This window comes from Nicotiana attenuata, chromosome 5, assembly GCF_001879085.1.
Source record: "Nicotiana attenuata strain UT chromosome 5, NIATTr2, whole genome shotgun sequence".
Taxonomy (NCBI): domain Eukaryota; kingdom Viridiplantae; phylum Streptophyta; class Magnoliopsida; order Solanales; family Solanaceae; genus Nicotiana; species Nicotiana attenuata.
In genome coordinates, this window is record NC_031993.1 from 14,499,466 (window position 1) to 14,518,875 (window position 19,410).

The following is a 19,410-nucleotide window of genomic DNA, read 5'->3' on the forward strand; positions in this document are numbered from 1 at the left end:
TAAGTGTTTGGTTTAACCCTAGCTTGAGGGAATAGGAGTTGAGTCTTGTTTGCTATTTGCTAATTGATCGAGTACGATGTATAGGCATGGTGACGAGTATCTATACATTGGTGTCTAGCATGACCGTGAGTCCTTATTTGCGTATGGTTGGTTGTTGTTATGCCTTCCATGTTTAATTGATGATTTCTATATGTGGTAAAGGCTTTGTGATAGAAATTGTGATCTTGGTACTTCGCGGAGCATTGGCTCGGTTGAGAAATGTAGATTGTGACGGTATATGAGATAAGTAACTCCTTGGAGCTTGGCTCAATTGTTAAAAGTGAATCATAAGGTAAGAAATGAAAGAAAGAGAAAGAGTTATTGGTTATTCCCTTGCCGGGATGTTTTGTTGATTTTGTTGGTTTTTCTCCCTTGCCGGGATATTGAGTTTATTGATGTTGTGCCCTTGCCGGATTTTAATTGTTTGTTGTGTGCTCCCTTGCCGGGATTTTCATTTTGTTTATTTACTCCCTTGCCCTTATTTGTGACTGTTGTTTGGGCGAGGTAGAGTGATATATATATATATGGATCGGGTTGCCGCAACAATGCTAAACGATATGGGTTGGTCTACATGCCGCAACAATGCTAAACGATATGGGTCGGGTTGCACGCCGCAACAGTGATATTTGAGGATCGGGTTGCACGCCGCAACAGTGATATTTGAGGGTCGGGTTGCACGCCGCAACAATGCTAAACGATATGGGTCGGGTTGCACGCTGCAACAGTGATATTTGAGGATCGGGTTGCACGCCGCAACAGTGATATTTGAGGGTCGGGTTGCATGCCGCAACAATGCTAAATGATACGGACTGGGTTGCATGCCGCAACAATGACATTGTGGATCGGGTTGCACGCCGCAACAGTAATGATATATATTGGGATCGGGTTGCGCGCCGCAACAATTGCCGATTCAAGTGTGTTTATTTAGGATATTTGTTTCGTTGTTAGCTGTAGATTCTCTTGGCTGCTTCTATCTTTACATTGAGATTTCCGTTGTAACTGTTGTCTCCCCACCGCATGTTTCCCCCTTCCTTTAATGACTGTTTACTTCCTGTATTTCTTTCTGCGGCATGTATATATTTGAATTGCACAGGTTTATGTGGTAGTCTGGTCTAGCCTCGTCACTACTTCACCGGGGTTAGGCTAGACACTTGCCAGCACATGGGGTCGGTTGTGCTGATGCTACACTCTGTGCTATTTGCACAAGTTCAGGTTTCGAGCAGCAGCAGCAGCATTAGCACGGGAGCAGGCTTTCATCGAGACACCGAGGTAGCCTTGCAGGCGTCCGCAGGCCCGGCATCTCCTCTATCCTTACATTAGACTGTCATCTCATTGTATTCGAGATAAACAGATTTACGTTTCTTTCAGACTTTGTATTTAGTACTCCTTAGATGTTCGTGAGTATGTGACTCCAGTTCTTGGGTATAGATACATGTTGGGATTTCGTGTTTTACTCAGCTATCTAATTAGAGACTTCCGCTTATGATTTTTAATTCTATTGCTTTTATTCTAATGCTATTATGATTTTTAATTATGTTTGGCTTGCCTAGCTCCTATTAGTAGGCGCCATCACGACTCCCGAGGGTGGGAAATCCGGGTCGTGACACACTACATGTCTGTGAAGTGTGACATTGAAATCTGAAGCTACCTATCACTCAAAACCTAAAGAAGTGTTAACTCCTTTTCATTTCCTATTCACTCATGCCTCTGTTTACTTGTCTAACTCGGTCAAAAAAATGAGCATGTCCTTGTGGCATAATTGAATTGATTATATTGAATTAAGAAGATATCCTTAGAATCCTACAGCAGTAGATCACCAACAAAAATGCAGATATAGCAAGTTAAAGATTACTATTTACAGAGAATTTACATATTAGCAAAATGCGATGCACCGATTTGAAGGTCAACCAAGATATGTATTTGTCAGCTTCATTTGTTGTGGTCTTCGGCAAACATAATGAGACCTGTTACATGACATATTCAGGGTAGGAACTTATTGTCCATAAGAATGTATGAAGCAAAAGAAATAAAGAATGTCATGTGATGAGAAGTATCAAGAAGCAGTGTAGCTAAGTTATGTATTTCAACTGGGGAAAAAAAGGCATCCCGGTGCAGTAAGCTCCCGCTATGCGCGGGGTCCGGGGAAGGATTCAACAGAAAATAATTATTCAATACCAACTCTCAAGTAGCATCCTTTTCCATTTTTTCATGCTAATTGTATAAATCAGGTCCAAAATAGTTGAAAGGTATAAATAGAATGCAAAATTTCAGCAGCACTTCATACTCTCTACCTGCATCTAGATGTCATAAGCTTAGCTTTTCAATTAGTTGCATTGATGATTCAGAAAACGTAGCCAATTGAAATTCAGTGCAGAATCTAGCGCTTTCTTGTTTTCAATACTTTGTTGTTTGTTTGGTTACCATAAAAATATTGCTAATTTGCAAATGCTAAATTAGAATTCAAAGAAAAGGTTACCCAATCCAACATCTAGGGACATGTCATTATTAAAATCGATATGATACGGACCGAACTGTCACGGCCTGAATCCCAAATCCCGGCCGTGATGGCGCCTCTCGTGAAGACAAGGCCACTTCTTTTAACAATTACTTAACATTAATAAATCCAAAACGCGTATAAAACAGTTATAAGGCGAAAACAACGACAATAGCAAAGGGAACCATCCCGACACAGCCCAAACCGGGGTGTCACAAGTCATGAGCTACTACAGAGTTGCTATAAGTCTAAGAAATAGAATATCTGATACAATAGTCTGAAGGAACTGAAATAACATCAAATAGGGGAGTCAAGGGGCTGCGGACGTCAACAGCTACCTCGAAGCTCCAACTCGCTGCCTGGTCTAGGAAGAATATCAGTGCTCAGGTGCGGACTCTGCTATGCCTGAATCTGCACGCATGGTGCAGAGAGTAATGTGAGTACTCCGACCCAGTGAGAAATAATAATAAATAATAATCGAAGATAAGAAAACACATAGCAGCACAAGGCAATTCTATATCAGGCAGTAACTCACTTTAAACAGTAAAATCCGTAAAGAGTCAAATGAAATCTCAGCTTTTAAAGACAGGTAAAACAACAAATAAATAGTGAATAGTAAAACTGCCCCTCGGGCCCAACATCAATCGCTCAGTACAGTATCAGCCCTTCGGGCTCAGTATCAGTCACTCAACATAATATCCGCCCCTCGGGCTCACTCTCAAATCATATGGGTACCCGCGCTCACTGTGGGTGTGCAGACTCCGGAGGGGCCCCTTACGGCCCAAGCGCTATATCAACATAAGGCCTGACAGCCTTCTCACATCACACTCAAGGCCTGAAAACCTTCTCACATCACACTCATGGCCTGAAATCCTTCTCACATCACACTCAAGGCCTGAAAGCCTTCTCACATCACACTCAACATATCCTCACACATGGCCCCCGGCCTCACTCAGTCCAGAAATCAACATAAGCCCCTCGGGCATCAATAAAATAGTAGTGCTCAGCCCAAACAACAGTGGAAATATCATTTAAGTCTCAAAGTTCAATTAAAGCTGCTGAGTTTGTAAAACAGTATAATCAACAGGACTGAGTTCAAGTAGTATATAAAAATAGTGAGGAAACAGTGATAAAAATCCACGAAGGATTCAAGTAGTCAGCATGAAGCCCAAAATGTGGCAATAGGCCCAAATCATGATGATAATAAACATGTCTTAGTCAAATACGCGGTAAAATATCAACGGGACGGACCAAGTCACAATCCCCAGTAGTAAACAACCCCGCGCTCGTCATGAAGCGCGTGTCTCGATTTAATATAGCACTACGTTGTGCAAATCCGGGGTTTCGAACCCTCCGGATATCATTTACTATCATTACTCACCTCAAGCCAGCCAAAATCCTAGCTCGCTATGCCCTTGCCTCGCGAATCGACCTCCTCGCGCATCGAATCTGATCAAAACCACAATGAATACGTTACAATAGGCTAAGGGAACATAACCCAATCGAAAAGAATCGAAAAACATCAAAAATCACGAAATTTGCAAAACCCGAGCCCCGGGCCCACTTCTCAAAAATCAGAAAATTTAACATCATCGGATTCCCTATATCGCCACGAGTCTATACATACCAAGAACTCCCAAATCCGAGTTCAAATGACCCATCAAAGCCCACTTTAAAATACCAAAAACCAAGCCCTAGCTTTTCTCCCTTTTTGATGAATTTCCATAAATTTCTAGGTTAATTCTTCCATTAAATCATGTATTTAGGCCATAGAACTCACCTCCGATCACACCCAGTCGAAATTCCCTTCAATTTCCGTCCAAAAGCTCTCAAGGTTGCTCAAAAATGGTGGAAAAATACCTTAGCTCGCGGATGAAATATTAATTTTTAAACCCTTCTGCCCAGACCTTATTTTCGCTTCTGCGATCCGATTACCGCATTTGCGGTTTCCGCTTCTGCGGTTTTCCCTCCGCTTCTGCGGATCTTCACTATGCCCAGGACCGCTTCTGCGGTCAATCTCCGCTTCTGCGGAACCTCCCTTGCATGCACGGACCGCTTCTGCGGTCATTAACCGCATCTGCGGAGACCGCACCTGCGGAAACCTCCGCTTCTACGGAATTTCTCCAAATGGCCAACACCCGCACTTGCGATCCCTTATTCGCATCTGCGGAACCACATCTGCGTCCCCCTTTCCGCAGATGCGGAAATACCAGATACCAGCAAACCTCATAAATGCATCAAGTCCAAAATTCATCCCGATGGCCATCCGAAATCACCCCGAGGCCCCCGGGACCTCAACCATGCCAATCCATCCTAAAACACCATTCAAACTTGCTCCAATCATCAAAACACCACAAACAACACCAAAACCATCAAATTACATCGGAAGCCTAAGTTCTTCTAAAACTTCCGAAATACGCATTCGATCAAAAACCCGACCAAAATACCTCTGAATGACCTGAAATTTTGCGCACACATCCCAAATCACCTAACGAAGCTACAGCAACTCTCGGAATTCCATTCCGACCCTCAGATCAAAATCTCACCTATCAACCGGAATTCGCAAAAATACTAACTTCGCCAATTCACGCCTAATTCTACATCGGACCTCCAAAATCACTTCCGATCACGCTCCTAAGTCACAAATCATCCCCCGAAGCTAACCGAATCACCGGAAATCACATACGAGCCCTCTAACTCATAAGTCAACATCCGGTTGACTTTTCCAAAACAAACCTTCCTTAAAGAGACTAAGTGTCTCATTTCCTTCTAAAATTAATCCAATTCGACTCATTCACCCAAGACTCTTATAATGAAACATAAGGAAGCAGAAAATGGAGAAAACGGGGCGGTAACTCACGTGACGACGGGCCGGATCGTCACATCCTCCCCAACTAAAACAAACGCTCATCCTCGAGCGGGTCAAGAAACATACCTGAAACCTCAAACAGGTGAGGATATCTGCTCTGCATCTCCCGCTCGGTCTCCCAAGTAGCCTCCTCCACGGGCCGACCTCTCCATTGCACTTTCACCGAAGCAACATCCTTTGATCTCAACTTCCGAACCTGACGATCCAAAATGGCTGCTGGCTCTACATCATAAGTCAAATCATCATCCAACTGAACCATGCTGAAGTCCAATACATGGGACGGGTCCCCAACATACTTCCGGAGTATAGATACATGAAATACCGGGTGCACGCCCGACAAGCTGGGTGGCAAGGCAAGCTCATAAGCCACCTCCCCAATCCTCCTAAGTACCTCAAAAGGACCAACAAACCGCGGACTCAACTTCCCTTTCTTTCCAAACCGCATAACACCCTTCATGGGCGAAACCTTCAGCAAGACCTTCTCACTAACCATATAAGACACATCTCGAACCTTCCGGTTCGCATAACTCTTCTGACGCGACTGAGCTGTACGAAGCCTCTCCTGAATCAGCTTCACCTTCTCCAAGGCATCCTGAACCATCTCTGTCCCTAATAGCCTAGCCTCACCGGGCTCGAACCAACCAACAGGAGATCTACACCGCCTCCTATACAACGCCTCATACGGAGCCATCTGAATGCTCGATTGATAACTGTTGTTGTAGGCAAACTCTGCAAGCGGCAAAACCCCATCCCAAGAACCTCCAAAATCAATAACACAGGCACGCAACATGTCCTCCAATATCTGAATAGTACGCTCGGACTGTCCGTCCGTCTGAGGATGAAATGTTGTGCTCAACTCCACCTGTATACCCAACTCTCGCTGAAAAGTCTTCCAGAACTAAGAAGTAAACTGAGTACCCCTGTCTGAGATAATAGACACTAGAACACCATGCAATCGAACAATCTCCCGGATAAAGATCCCTGCCAGCCGCTCCGATGAATAGGTAGTACATACTGGAATGAAGTGCGCGGACTTGGTCAACCGATCCACAATCACCCAAATCGAATCAAACTTCTTCAAAGTCCAAGGGAGACCACTCACGAAATCCATAGTAATCCTCTCCCACTTCCACTCGGGAATAATCATCTGCTGAAGTACGCCACCCGGTCTCTGATGCTCATATTTCACCTGCTGACAGTTGAGACACCGAGCCACAAATCCTACAATGTCTTTCTTCATTCCTCTCCACCAATAGTGCTGCCTCAAATCCTGATACATCTTCGCGGCACCCGGATGAATGGAATACCGCGAGCTGTGGGCCTCCTCCAATATCAACTCCCTAAGCCCATCTACATTGGGCACACAAGTCCGGCCCTGCATCTCAACACACCATCCTCACGAATGGTCACGTCTCTAGCATCATCATGCTGAACCATGTCCTTAAGGACAAGCAAATGCGGATCATCATACTGGCGCTCTCTGATGCGATCATATAAGGAAGACCGAGAAACCACACAAGCCAACACCCGACTGGGCTCCGAAATATCTAGTCTCACCAACCGATTGGCCAAGTCCTGAACATCAACTGCGAAGGGCCTCTCCCCAACTAGAATATACACCAAACTCTCCATACTAACTGCCTTTCGGCTCAAAGCATCGGCCACTACATTGGACTTCCCCGGGTGATACAGAATGGTAATATCATAATCCTTAAGTAACTCTAGCCACCTCCGCTGCCTCAAAGTGAGATCCTTTTGCTCTAACAAATGCTGAAGACTGCGATGATTGGTGAATACCTCACAAGATACGCCATACAAGTAGTGCCTCCAAATCTTCAAAGCATGAACTATAGCAGCCAACTCCAAATCATGTACAGGGTAGTTCTTCTCGTGGGGCTTCAACTGACGAGAAGCATAAGCAATAACTCTACCCTCCTGCATCAATACACATCCAATCCCAACTCTCGAAGCATCACAATATAACGTGTAAGAACCTGAAGCTGATGGCAAAACCAATACTGGAGCTGAGGTCAAAGATGTCTCGAGCTTCTGAAAGCTCTCCTCGCACTCGTCTGACCATACAAATGGAGCCCCCTTCTGAGTCAACTTGGTAAAGGGCAATGCAATAGAGGAAAATCCCTGAACAAACCGGCGATAATACCCTGCCAAACCAAGGAAACTATGAATTTCAGTGGCTGAGGTCGGTCTGGGCCAACTCTGAACCGCCTCTATCTTCTTCGGGTCGACCTGAATACCCTCGCTGGACACCACGTGCCCCAAGAAAGCCACTGAACTCAGCCAGAACTCACACTTGGAGAACTTTGCATAAAGCTTCTCCTCCCTCAATCTCTGCAATACAACTCGCAAATGCTGCGCGTGCTCCTCCTGACTACGCGAGTACACCAGAATATCATCAATGAAAACAATAACGAATGAATCCAGATATGGCCGAAATACACTGTTCATCAAATGCATGAACACTGCTGGGGCATTGGTCAGCCCGAAAGACATAACAAGAAACTCATAGTGCCCATATCTAGTCCTAAAAGCAGTCTTAATAATATCTGAATCCCTGATCTTCAACTGGTGATAGCCCGAACGGAGATCAATCTTGGAGAACACCCTCGCTCCCTGAAGCTGGTCAAATAAATCATCAATGCGAGGCAGGGGATACTTGTTCTTTACTGTTACTTTGTTCATTTGCCTGTAGTCAATGCACATTCTCATGGTGCCATCCTTCTTCTTCACAAACAGAACCGGTGCACCCCACGGTGACATACTAGGCCGCATGAACCCCTTATCTAGGAGTTCCTGAAGCTGATCCTTCAATTCTTTCAACTCCGCTGGTGCCATACGATATGGTGGAATGGAAATGGGCTGAGTGCCCGGCACCAAGTCAATACCAAAATCAATATCCCTGTCCGGGGGCATGCCCGGCATGTCTGCAGGGAAAACATCGGGAAACTTCGTCACAACTGGAACAGAATCAATGCTAGGAGTCTCGGCTCCAACATCCCTCACGAAAGCCAAATATGAAAGACAACCCTTCCCAACCATACGTTGGGCCTTTAGGAATGAAATCACCCTACTAGAAACATGATCAGTCACACCACGCCACTCGATCCTCGGTACACCCGGTATAGCCAAAGTGACTGTCTTAGCATGACAATCTAGAATAGCATGACACGGAGATAACCAGTCCATGCCTAAAATAACATCAAAATCCACCATGCTCAATAGCAACAGATCAACTCGGGTCTCCAGACCCCCAATAGTAACCAAACATAACAGGTATACATGGTCTACAACAACATTATCGCCCACCGGGGTAGATACATGAACAGGTAAAGCAAGACACCCTCGGGACGTACCCAAATGATGAGCAAAATATGAGGACACATAAGAATAGGTGGAACCGGGATCAAATAAGACTGAGGTATCTCTGTGGCAGACTAAAATAATACCTGTAATGACGGCATCTAAAGCAATGGCATCTGTCCTACCCTGAAGAGCATAAAAGCGAGCCTGACCACCGCCGGATCGACCTCCACCTCTGGGGCGACCCCTGGCTACCTGACCCTCACCCCTAGCTGGCGGGGCGGGTGCTGAAGAAACCGGACCAGAAGACGAGGGCTGACCCCTTTGCTGAGATGAGCTAGCAGCACGACGAGGGAACTGCCTCCACATATGCCCAAACTCTCCACACTCATAGCAGCTCCCAGGTGCTGGAGACTGGGACTGAAGGGAACCCCTCGCGCCGGAGTGACTAGCTGATGCACTCGGCCTGGAAGAACCCTGAGCAGACGGGGCACGAGATGAACTCTGTGCTGGAAGAACGCTGAGAGATGGCTGACTCTGCTGAGAACCATGATAACCACGACTTGAAGATGCCCCGCGATACTCGGGACGAGCCGACTGAGTGGGCCTGAAAGAACAACCCCGACCCTGCTGGAACTGGCCCCTCGAAGGAGCGCCACTGTAACTGCCAGAACCTCGAGGCCTCTTGGCCTCCCTCTCCTCTCGATCCTGACGGCGAACCGCCTCAATCTCTCGAGCTATATCAACCACCTCCTCGAATGAAGCACCCAATACTCTCTCTCTAGTCATAATAGCACAAAGATGGTAGTTAAGGCCATCAACAAATCTCCTGATCCGCTCACGATCCGACGGAACCATCCAGACGGCATGACGAGCCAACTCTGAAAACCTCATCTCATACTGAGACACAGTCATATCTCCCTGTCGTAGCCACTCAAACTGCCTGCGCAGCTCCTCTCTGCGGGACTGCGGTACATACTTCTCCAAGAAGAGAGTGGAGAACTCCTGCCAAGTCAAAGGTGCTGCACCAGCCGGCCTACGCCTCTCATACGCCTCCCACCAAGTGAAGGCAGCCCCAGTAAACTGAAAGGTAGTAAAAGCCACACCACTGGACTCAAGAATCCCTGCTGTACGGAGCATCCACTGACATCTGTCGAGAAAACCCTGGGCATCCTCGCCCTCAGCACCACTGAATGTCGGAGGCTGGAGTCTACCAAACCTCTCAAGACGACGCTGCTCATCCTCGGGCATAGCTGGAACCCTGAACTCCTGCACTGGTGCAACTGGCTGAGCTGGAGGTGCCTCTGGAGTCTGTAATCCCTACACTACCTGCTCAGGTGTGCGAGCAGCGGGGGTCTGATTGCCTCCCCCAGCCTGCGAAGTAGCTGCTGCTGTGGTGGCTGAAACGACCTGAGCCAGGCCAGTGCAAACTGTCAAAATCTGAGCCAAAGTCTCCTGAAGGCCAGGAATCACGATGGGCACAGCTGGTGCCTGAACTGGTGCTGCTGGAGCCTGATCCTGAGCTGGGGCAACTGGTGGATCAACAGGCGCTGCCCCTGCTGCTCTGCCTCTGCCACGACCACGACCGCGTCCACGGCCTCTGGTGGTCTCAGTGGGTGGTACTGGTGGTCGTCCGCCACGTCCGGTAGCTCGTGTCCTCACCATCTGTGAGAGAATAGAATAAAGAGAAGTTTAGTACTCGGATCAACAAGTTCGCACGACAAGAATTTCAAGAATGTGGAAATTTTCCTAAAGGTTCTGCAGCCTCCTGAGGATAAGTACAGACGTCTCCGTACCGATCCGCGAGACTCTACTAAACCAGCTCATGACTCGTGAGACCTAGTAACCTAGGCTCTGATACCAACTTGTCACGGCCCAAATCCCAAACCCCGGTCGTGATGGCGCCTCTCGTGAAGACAAGGCCATCTAGAACAACGGAAACACTTCTTTTAACAATTACATAACATTAATAAATCCAAAACGCGTATAAAACAGTTATAAGGCGAAAACAGCGACAATAGCAAAGGGAACCATCCCGACGCAGCCCAAACCGGGGTGTCAAGAGTCATGAGCTACTACAGAGTTGCTATAAGTCTAAGAAATAGAATATCTGATACAATAGTCTGAAGGAAACTGAAATAACATAAAATAGGGGAGTCAAGAAGCTGCGGACGTCAACAGCTACCTCGAAGCTCCAACTCGTTGCCTGGTCTGGGAAGAATATCAGTGCTCAGGTGCGGACTCTGCTATGCCTGAATCTGCACGCATGGTGCAGGGAGTAATGTGAGTACTCTTACCCAATGAGTAATAGTAATAAATAATAATCGAAGATAAGAAAACACATAACAGCACAAGGCAATTCTATATCAGGCAGTAACTCACTTTAAACAGTAAAATCCGTAAAGAGCCAAATGAAATCTCAACTTTTAAAGACAGGTAAATCAGGTAAAACAGCAAATAAATAGTGAATAGTAAAACTGCCCCTCGGGCCCAACATCAATCGCTCATTATAGTATCAGCCCCTCGGGCTCAGTATCAGTCACTCAGCATAATATCAGCCCCTCGGGCTCACTCTCAGATCATATGGGTACCCGCGCTCACTGTAGGTGTGCAGACTCCGGAGGGGACCCTTACGGCCCAAGCGCTATTTCAACATAAGGCCTGAAAGCCTTCTCAAATCACACTCAAGGCCTGAAAGCCTTCTCACATCACACTCAAGGCATGAAAGCCTTCTCACATCACACTCAACATATCCTCACATATAGCCCTCGGCCTCACTCAGTCCAGAAATCAACATAAGCCCCTCGGGCATCAATAAAATAGTAGTGCTCAGCCCAAACAACAGTGGAAATATCATTTAAGTCTCAAAGTTCAATTAGAGCGGCTGAGTTTGTAAAACAGTATAATCAACAGGACTGAGTTCAAGTAGTATATCAAAATAGTGAGGAAATAGTGATAAAAATCCACGAAGGATTCAAGTAGTCGGCATGAAGCCCAAAATATGGCAATAGGCACAAATCATGATGATAATAAACATGTCTTAGTCAAATACGCGGTAAAATATCAATGGGACGGACCAACTCACAATCCCCAGTAGTAAACAACCCCGCGCTCGTCATGAAGCGCGTGTCTCGCCTCAATATAGCACTACGTTGTGCAAATCCGGGGTTTCAAACCCTTAGGATATCATTTACTATCATTACTCGCCTCAAGCCGGCCAAAATCCTAGCTCGCTATGCCCTTGCCTCGCGAATCGACCTCCTCGCGCGTCAAATCTGATCAAAACCACAACGAATACATTACAATAGGCTAAGGAAACATAACCCAATCGAAAAGAATCGAAAAATATCGAAAATCACGAAATTTGCAAAACCCGAGCCCCGGGCCCACTTCTCGAAAATCAGAAAATTTAACATCATCGGATTTCCTATCTCGCCTCGAGTCTATACATAAAAGAACTCCCAAATCCGAGTTCAAATGACCCATCAAAACCCACTTTAAAATACCAAAAACCAAGCCCTAGCTTTTCTCCCTTTTTGATGAATTTCCATAAATTTCTAGGTTAATTCTTCCATTAAATCATGTATTTAGGCCATATAACTCACCTCCAATCACACCCAGGCGAACTCACCACCAATTTTTCTTTTTATGATAAATTATTGAGTACTTCAATGAAATAGGCCGGATGGAGCGGAACAGATATGTAAAATATTCATATGGCCAATGAAAACTATTTTTGGATTAAGGCGTCTTCTGTTGATATTTCGTCTGTGACATTGCATAATACAGCTTTTGGAAGCCAATGTGGTTGCTTTGTATTGAATCAATCAGTCGTTTTTATATTTTAAATTCATATCATGTTATTAGTGTTTCAGAAAACAAATTGTGGTTTCAGCCAGAGTGCATAGGCAGTGGTTCTGATGGCCAAGTGGGTCCCAGCCCACGAGCATTCCACGTTGCTGTATCAATTGACTGTCATATGTTCATCTTTGGTGGGAGATCTGGCAGTAGAAGGTATGCAGATGCTACATAACTCATATTTTGTGTATTATAATTGTTGCTTCTGCCAATGCCTTTAATTGGGTATCCTCATTTTCAGATTAGGCGATTTTTGGGTTGTGGATACTGGTAAGGATTTCTTTCTACCTTGGCTATGTTAGCTGCTATGCAAAGAAAAATGCATCATTAGTTTCTATTTCATCTTTTCACTATCATTGGACATTTGTGAAAAGTTCACAATAATCTCATTGATATTACACCAAGTTGCTTCACTAAACAGTGCAGGTTTACATCAAACCTCCTTCCAATTGTACAATATTGGATAGCTCTTTTGCCTAAAATATAGTAATGATCAACAAGGAGTTGTTAATAATCCACAATGGATTTTCAACTCCTTCAGAAGAATTCCTTTCTCTCTCAAATCAACAAAAAGATGCATAAAGGATCACCCTTCAGCTCCTTCCCAGTGTCCATCTTCCTTTACCTCCAGCGCTCCGAAGTTTCCTCCATAGCTCTCAGTAGAGGGTATGAAAAACAGAGTATGCTATCCGAGTAAAGCTGCCTCTAAGCCATATAAAATTCACATTCTCACTGATCAGTGTTTGCTTGGCAGAAACAACACAAATTAACTAGTGCCCGACTCCCCTGCTAGTTATCCGCTGTTAGTATGGCATTCTAAGCTGCAAACCATGTTAAGAAAGTATATCTCACTGTCATCAAACTTGGGTCTTGATTTTTTTATCTCTGCGGTGCTAGATATATGGCAATGGTCATAGTTGACAAGTTTTGCTGACTTACCTTCTACAAGGGATTTCGCAGCTGCTTCAGCCGTTGGAAATAATAAAATTGTTATGTAAGTTTGTCTTACATTCTGCTGGTGCTTATGTCTTATCCTTCTTTCATTATTTTTTGGCATTGATTTGCATGCAGGTATGGTGGCTGGGATGGTAAAAAGTGGTTATCAGATGTCTATATCTTGGACACAAGCACTGTCTTTGATAGCAACTCTAGGTTTTCTCTATCCTTTCCCTGCGTTAGGTAACAATTTATCCATAACAATTGGTATGATTTTTGAATAGTGTCTCTTGAGTGGAGGGAGTTATCTGTTTTTGGAACTTTACCGCCACCTAGATGTGGCCATACCTCTACTATGATCGAGAAAAGATTGCTTGTCTATGGTGGTAGAGGTAAATGTGGATGATGATTTTGATTCACATTTGCCTTGGAAATGTCATGTTTGTCTCTGTAATTTGCTATTCAGCTTCTTGAATTGGCATGGCATGTCATACATTTTCAGCTAATATTTCGTGGCTGTGCTTATCCAGTCTTTCAGAAATAGGAACAAAATTTTCCTAGAAAATATGAGTTGGCTGCCCTTGAAGAAATACTCTAGTTCGTATAGCTGGAATTTCTATTTTTCATTTACTGCTTTCCAGTAATTAGTCAACATTCTTTTGGATCACTCACATGTTATTTGTACCCTATCATCTGCTGTAGTTAGTTTGAATTGGTTTTATCTTTCCACTTCCTTTTTTTCTGGACTTCTCTCTTGAAGCTTTTATAACTATTTTTCTTGTTTAAGCACTTAGCCATATAAAAACTTCTGATTTTTCCGGAAGGAAGAGTACGAAAGCCCTGGATGGACCAACTGAAGCTTCCAGGTCAAGCTCCTACAGCGCGTTGTGGACATACCGTTACATCTGGAGGACTCCATGTAAGTCCTTTTCATGGTGAAAGTCATGGCATGCAAAACTATGCAAGTTAATAGTTGGAATATAAGGAGATAAGAATGAGTTAAAACTGTTCTTGGGGTGTTGCTGTTTATCAGCTGCTAGATGTGTTACATCTGTCTTGGCAATATCTTTGAAAATCTATTTGCAGTGAAAACATAATTAGCACGTCTGATGCGTGCAATTTTTACTAGCAATTTTGAGTTTGTTGAGGAGGTATAATTTCTTTTAGCACATATAACCNCTCCAGCTCTCCGAAGTTTCCTCCACAACTCTCAGTAGAGGGGTATGAAAAACAGAGTATGCTATCCGAGTAAAGCTTTCTCTAAGCCGTATAAAATCCACATTCTCACTGATCGGTGTTTGCTTGGCAGAAACAACACAAATTAACTAGTGCCCGACTCCTCCCCTGCTAGTTATCCGCTGTTAGTATGGCGTTCTAAGATGCAAACCATGTTAAGAAAGTATATTTCACTGTCATCAGACTTGGGTCTTGATTTTTTTATCTCTGCGGTGCTAGATATATGGCAATGGTCAGAGTTGACAAGTTTTGGTGACTTACCTTCTGCAAAGGATTTCGCAGCTGCTTCAGCCATTGGAAACAGTAAAATTGTTATGTAAGTTTGTCTTACATTCTGCTGGTGCTTATGTCTTATCCTTCTTTCATTATTTTTTGGCATTGATTTGCATGCAGGTATGGTGGCTGGGATGGTAAAAAGTGGTTGTCATATGTCTATATCTTGGACACAAGTACTGTCTTTGATAGCAACTCTAGGTTTTCTCTATCCTTTCCCTGTGTTAGGTAACAATTTATCCATAACAATTGGTATGATTTTTGAATAGTGTCTCTTGAGTGGAGGGAGTTATCTGTTTTGGGAACTTTACCGCCACCTAGATGTGGCCATACCTCTACTATGGTCGAGAAAAGATTGCTTGTCTATGGTGGTAGAGGTAAATGTGGATGATGATTTTGATTTACATTTGCCTTGGAAATATCATGTTTGTCTCTGTAATTTGCTATTCAGCTATTTTCATATACTGTAAAGGTTTTATGCTGCTTAGAAAATCTTGAGGTCTTCTACGTATTAGGTTGAGCGCCCCCCCCCCCTTACAGTCTGAATTAAAGCAGTTTATCAGCAAATTTAGTCTGACTTAAGCATACAGGAAAATTTCATAGACACTTTATATGGCGAATGAAGTTAAGGATTTAAACTTGGACGTCTTTGCTACATCCTAAACTAATATGTTGAAGGAAATGAAGCTCTTAAATGCCCCAAAGTAAATGGTTCAGTGCATGGGCGTCCAGAGAAATGGTCTTGAAAGATTTCAATATAGCAAGGAATTTAACAGAGTATGAGATCCATTAAGGAGAAGTCTGAATCTTTGTACGTTTCCTTGCCGTAAGAAAACCCTTCTCAACTTGTCTATTTCTTTTTCCACTTTTGAGGGCATTTACCATACATAGGCATAGAATCAAGTTATAATAATGCATTTACCATTTTCTAAAATACATTTAACCGTTCAGTTGCAATTTTATCTGAAGGTATGTTTGTTGCAACTTACATACGCTGGTGATGCTTTTACTTTTTCATCTTTTTGTAGGGCAAGTTGACATTAACATCTTTAATTGGTTTTAGTTTTACTATATATGTGTTCAGATACTTGAATCTCTTTCTTATATATGGACTAATGTGGTTAAATTTACTTTTGGGTAGGAGATGGAGGGCCAATCCTGTCTGACTTGTGGGCTTTGAAGGGCCTAATTGAAGAAGGTACACTTTGCCTTGAAGCTTCAAGTTATGATCAGTGAACTTCCTTTTTTACTAGTGATGTTTCCTTTTTCTGGTAAATTATCGTCGGGTTTGTAAAGAAGAGAAAATGTGATTTAACTTCATCATGTTGCTTCTTGAATTGGCATGGCATGTCATACATTTTCAGCTAATATTTTGTGGCTGTGCTTATCCAGTCTTTCAGAAATAGGAACAAAATTTTCCTAGAAAATATGAGTTTGGGTGCCCTTGAAGAAATACTCTAGTTCGTATAGCTGGAATTTCTATTTTTCTTTTACTGCTTTCCAGTAATTAGTCAACATTCTTTTGGATCACTCACACGTTATTTGTACCCTATCATCTGCTGTAGTTAGTTTGAATTTGGTTTTATCTTTCCACTTCCTTTTTTTCTGGACTTCTCTCTTGAAGCTTTTATAACTATTTTTCTTGTTTAAGCACTTAGCTATATAAAAACTTCTCCGGAAGGAAGAGAACGAAAGCCCTGGATGGACCAACTGAAGCTTCCAGGTCAAGCTACTACAGCGCGTTGTGGACATACCGTTACATCTGGAGGACTCCATGTAAGTCCTTTTCATGGTGAAAGTCATGGCATGCAAAACTATGCAAGTTAATAGTTGGAATATAAGGAGATAAGAATGAGTTAAAACTGTTCTTGGGGTGTTGCTGTTTATCAGCTGCTAGATGTGTTACATCTGTCTTGGCAATATCTTTGAAAATCTATTTGCAGTGAAAACATAATTAGCACGTCTGATGCGTGCAATTTTTACTGGCAATTTTGAGTTTGTTGAGGAGGTATAATTTCTTTTAGCACATATAACCCCTTAAGAAAAGAATATTAAAATTTTTATTTAACTCACTTTTTTTACTCTGGTAGTAAAACTAGAGGAGCCGAAACCCTTTGCAAGTAGATGTGTTGTTGCCACTTTGAAGAGTTCTAAAAGAATAGTGGTGGAGATAATATCCAAACTTCTGTAATTCCTTTCCTTATGCTCTCTTGTTACTTCTTAAGTCATATATATATATATGTGCATAGAAACTTCATAGTGTCTATACATACCTCTTCACCTAGGAGGAGTTAGTGCATGTAAGTTCAAGTATTCGATTGTTCCTGAAGCCCAAATTGGCAAAGCCAGGTTGTGTCGATATCAGCAGTAAAGATTGTTGTGAATTATGTTGAAATTCTTGATGAACTTCCCCAGGTTGTACTTGAAATATCCACACAGTTACTGTTGCATTAGAGTGGCAAGTATAGTTATTTAATGATTGTACACTGTCATTACTTTTTACTTTACTTTATCCTAAATAAAAAAAGAAGAAAAACTGTCACTTACAGTTATGGGTAATGTAATTATGTCTACTTTTCACTTGATACTGTTCACTCAAACCTTTCCCTGCTTCCAGCAACCATAAAAGAAAAGAAAAGAAGAAGCATTCTGACCTATAATTTCTCTGCAGCTGTTGTTATTTGGAGGGCACGGAACTGGTGGTTGGTTGAGTCGGTATGATGTTTACTACAATGATTGTGTTGTTTTAGACAGGGGTAAGCATGTATCATCAATACTTTTTAGAATTACTATAGCGCTCCATGTACTGGTATAGGCTTTGTAACTTAGTACTGCATTACAATTTTTGGTTTTGTTCTATGGTGGAGCTTCTTTTGCATTTTCATGCCAGAATAATTTTGATCCACATTAATAGAATTCTGTAGATTGTACCAATCAAAAATATATTTCTATAGCTTGTACATACAAAAGTAATTTGGAGCTCAAGCCACGTGTATAATATTGTAAGAATTGGTGCGGAAGGACTAATATACCCTCGAGCTTTTAAAAAATGACATGAAACACGCATGTCGAATTGACCGGAGATCATCACATTGCATCATTTCAGTGACATTTCTCAATATGTAATTCTCATTTTTTTTCCTCTTTAAAAAGAAGAAAAAAGAAATTTATGAAGAGAAATGTCACTGAAACGAAGCAGAACAGTAAAATGGAAGTCAAACACTACCTTATTAGACTTATAACCAACAACATTGTAGCATTCGGCTGAAAAATTGTCCCTCTTCATTTGTGACCTGAAAATCAATTTCTTTTAGAAGTAAAAAAATTCAAATTGAAAACGACATAGCTTCTGAGAATGTAAAGTTTTAATGAAGCGCCTAATTTAGTGCTGACATGTGTCTAAACGGAATGTAGGATCAATAAAGCCTCAAGATCCATCTGGGCAAATTGCACAGACACCCTATTTTAGTGACACTTTTTAACTTATACCCAGTTCCTAAAAATTATTTAATGTTTACCCAGTTTGTAGTAAGTAACAATTGTATAGACAAAAATACCCCTAAACTACTGTGAAGCTGTTTAATTTGCTTCGCTACCATCCGTATGTCGTCGGATCCTTTCAAGTTCAATCGCATAAAACGAACAAAACAGTAGAATTGTTGTAGCATTAAGAAAAAAAAAATATTTTCTGACCAAAAAAGAAGAAAAAAAATTCAATCCATTTATTGGAATTTGGAGTTATCAAAAACTTCGGAATGGCCAGAAAGAAGAGAACTTTTGCACCTGCATAAAAATTTCACATACAGTGCTTCCCTTTTACAGTAATTATTTTTTGTACGCAATCTCTGTGTGCAAAACTGAAAATGGTAGCCCATGTGAAAATTCTGTGATAGATAAAAAGAATTTTACAAAATCCCACAAAAGAAGGAAAAGAAAACTAGTACTACCAGTTACTTTGACAGTTCCAGAGCATGGATAAGGAGTTCCAAACCTTTTACAACTTTCACTTCTTCATGACAGATTCGACAAAGACATCGCAACAAACTTCTGACCCGTTAATCTGCAGTTCAGCTGTATCAGTTCATGCTTCAAACCCATGAACTGAAGTTTACGCTGCTACAGGTGAACTTAGAATTGCAACTTCAGGCCCGAGGTCTGAAGTTCACTTGCAGCATTAAAAACTTCAGACGTAGCAGTACAACTTCACTTGCAACAAGTACAAACTTCAGATACTCGCGGCTGAAGTTCACTCGCAGCGAGTACAAACTTCAGACACTCGCGGCTGAAGTTCACTTGCAGCGAGTACAAACTTCAGACACTCGCGGCTGAAGTTCACTTGCAGCGAGTACAAACTTCAGAAACTCGCGGCTGAAATTCACTTGCAGCG

The 19,410-nt window shown here is 42.8% G+C and overlaps 1 protein-coding gene and 1 pseudogene across 1 annotated transcript; one reads left to right on the forward strand and one right to left on the reverse strand.

Moving 5' to 3' along the window:
* On the reverse strand, positions 7,710–8,123 carry LOC109226408 (RNA-directed DNA polymerase homolog; the record flags this gene model as incomplete). Its single annotated transcript, XM_019391180.1, has 1 exon — positions 7,710–8,123. A coding segment is annotated over exon 1 (414 nt), but the record flags the coding sequence as incomplete, so codon positions are not given.
* LOC109225999 lies at positions 12,437–17,838 on the forward strand (annotated as a pseudogene).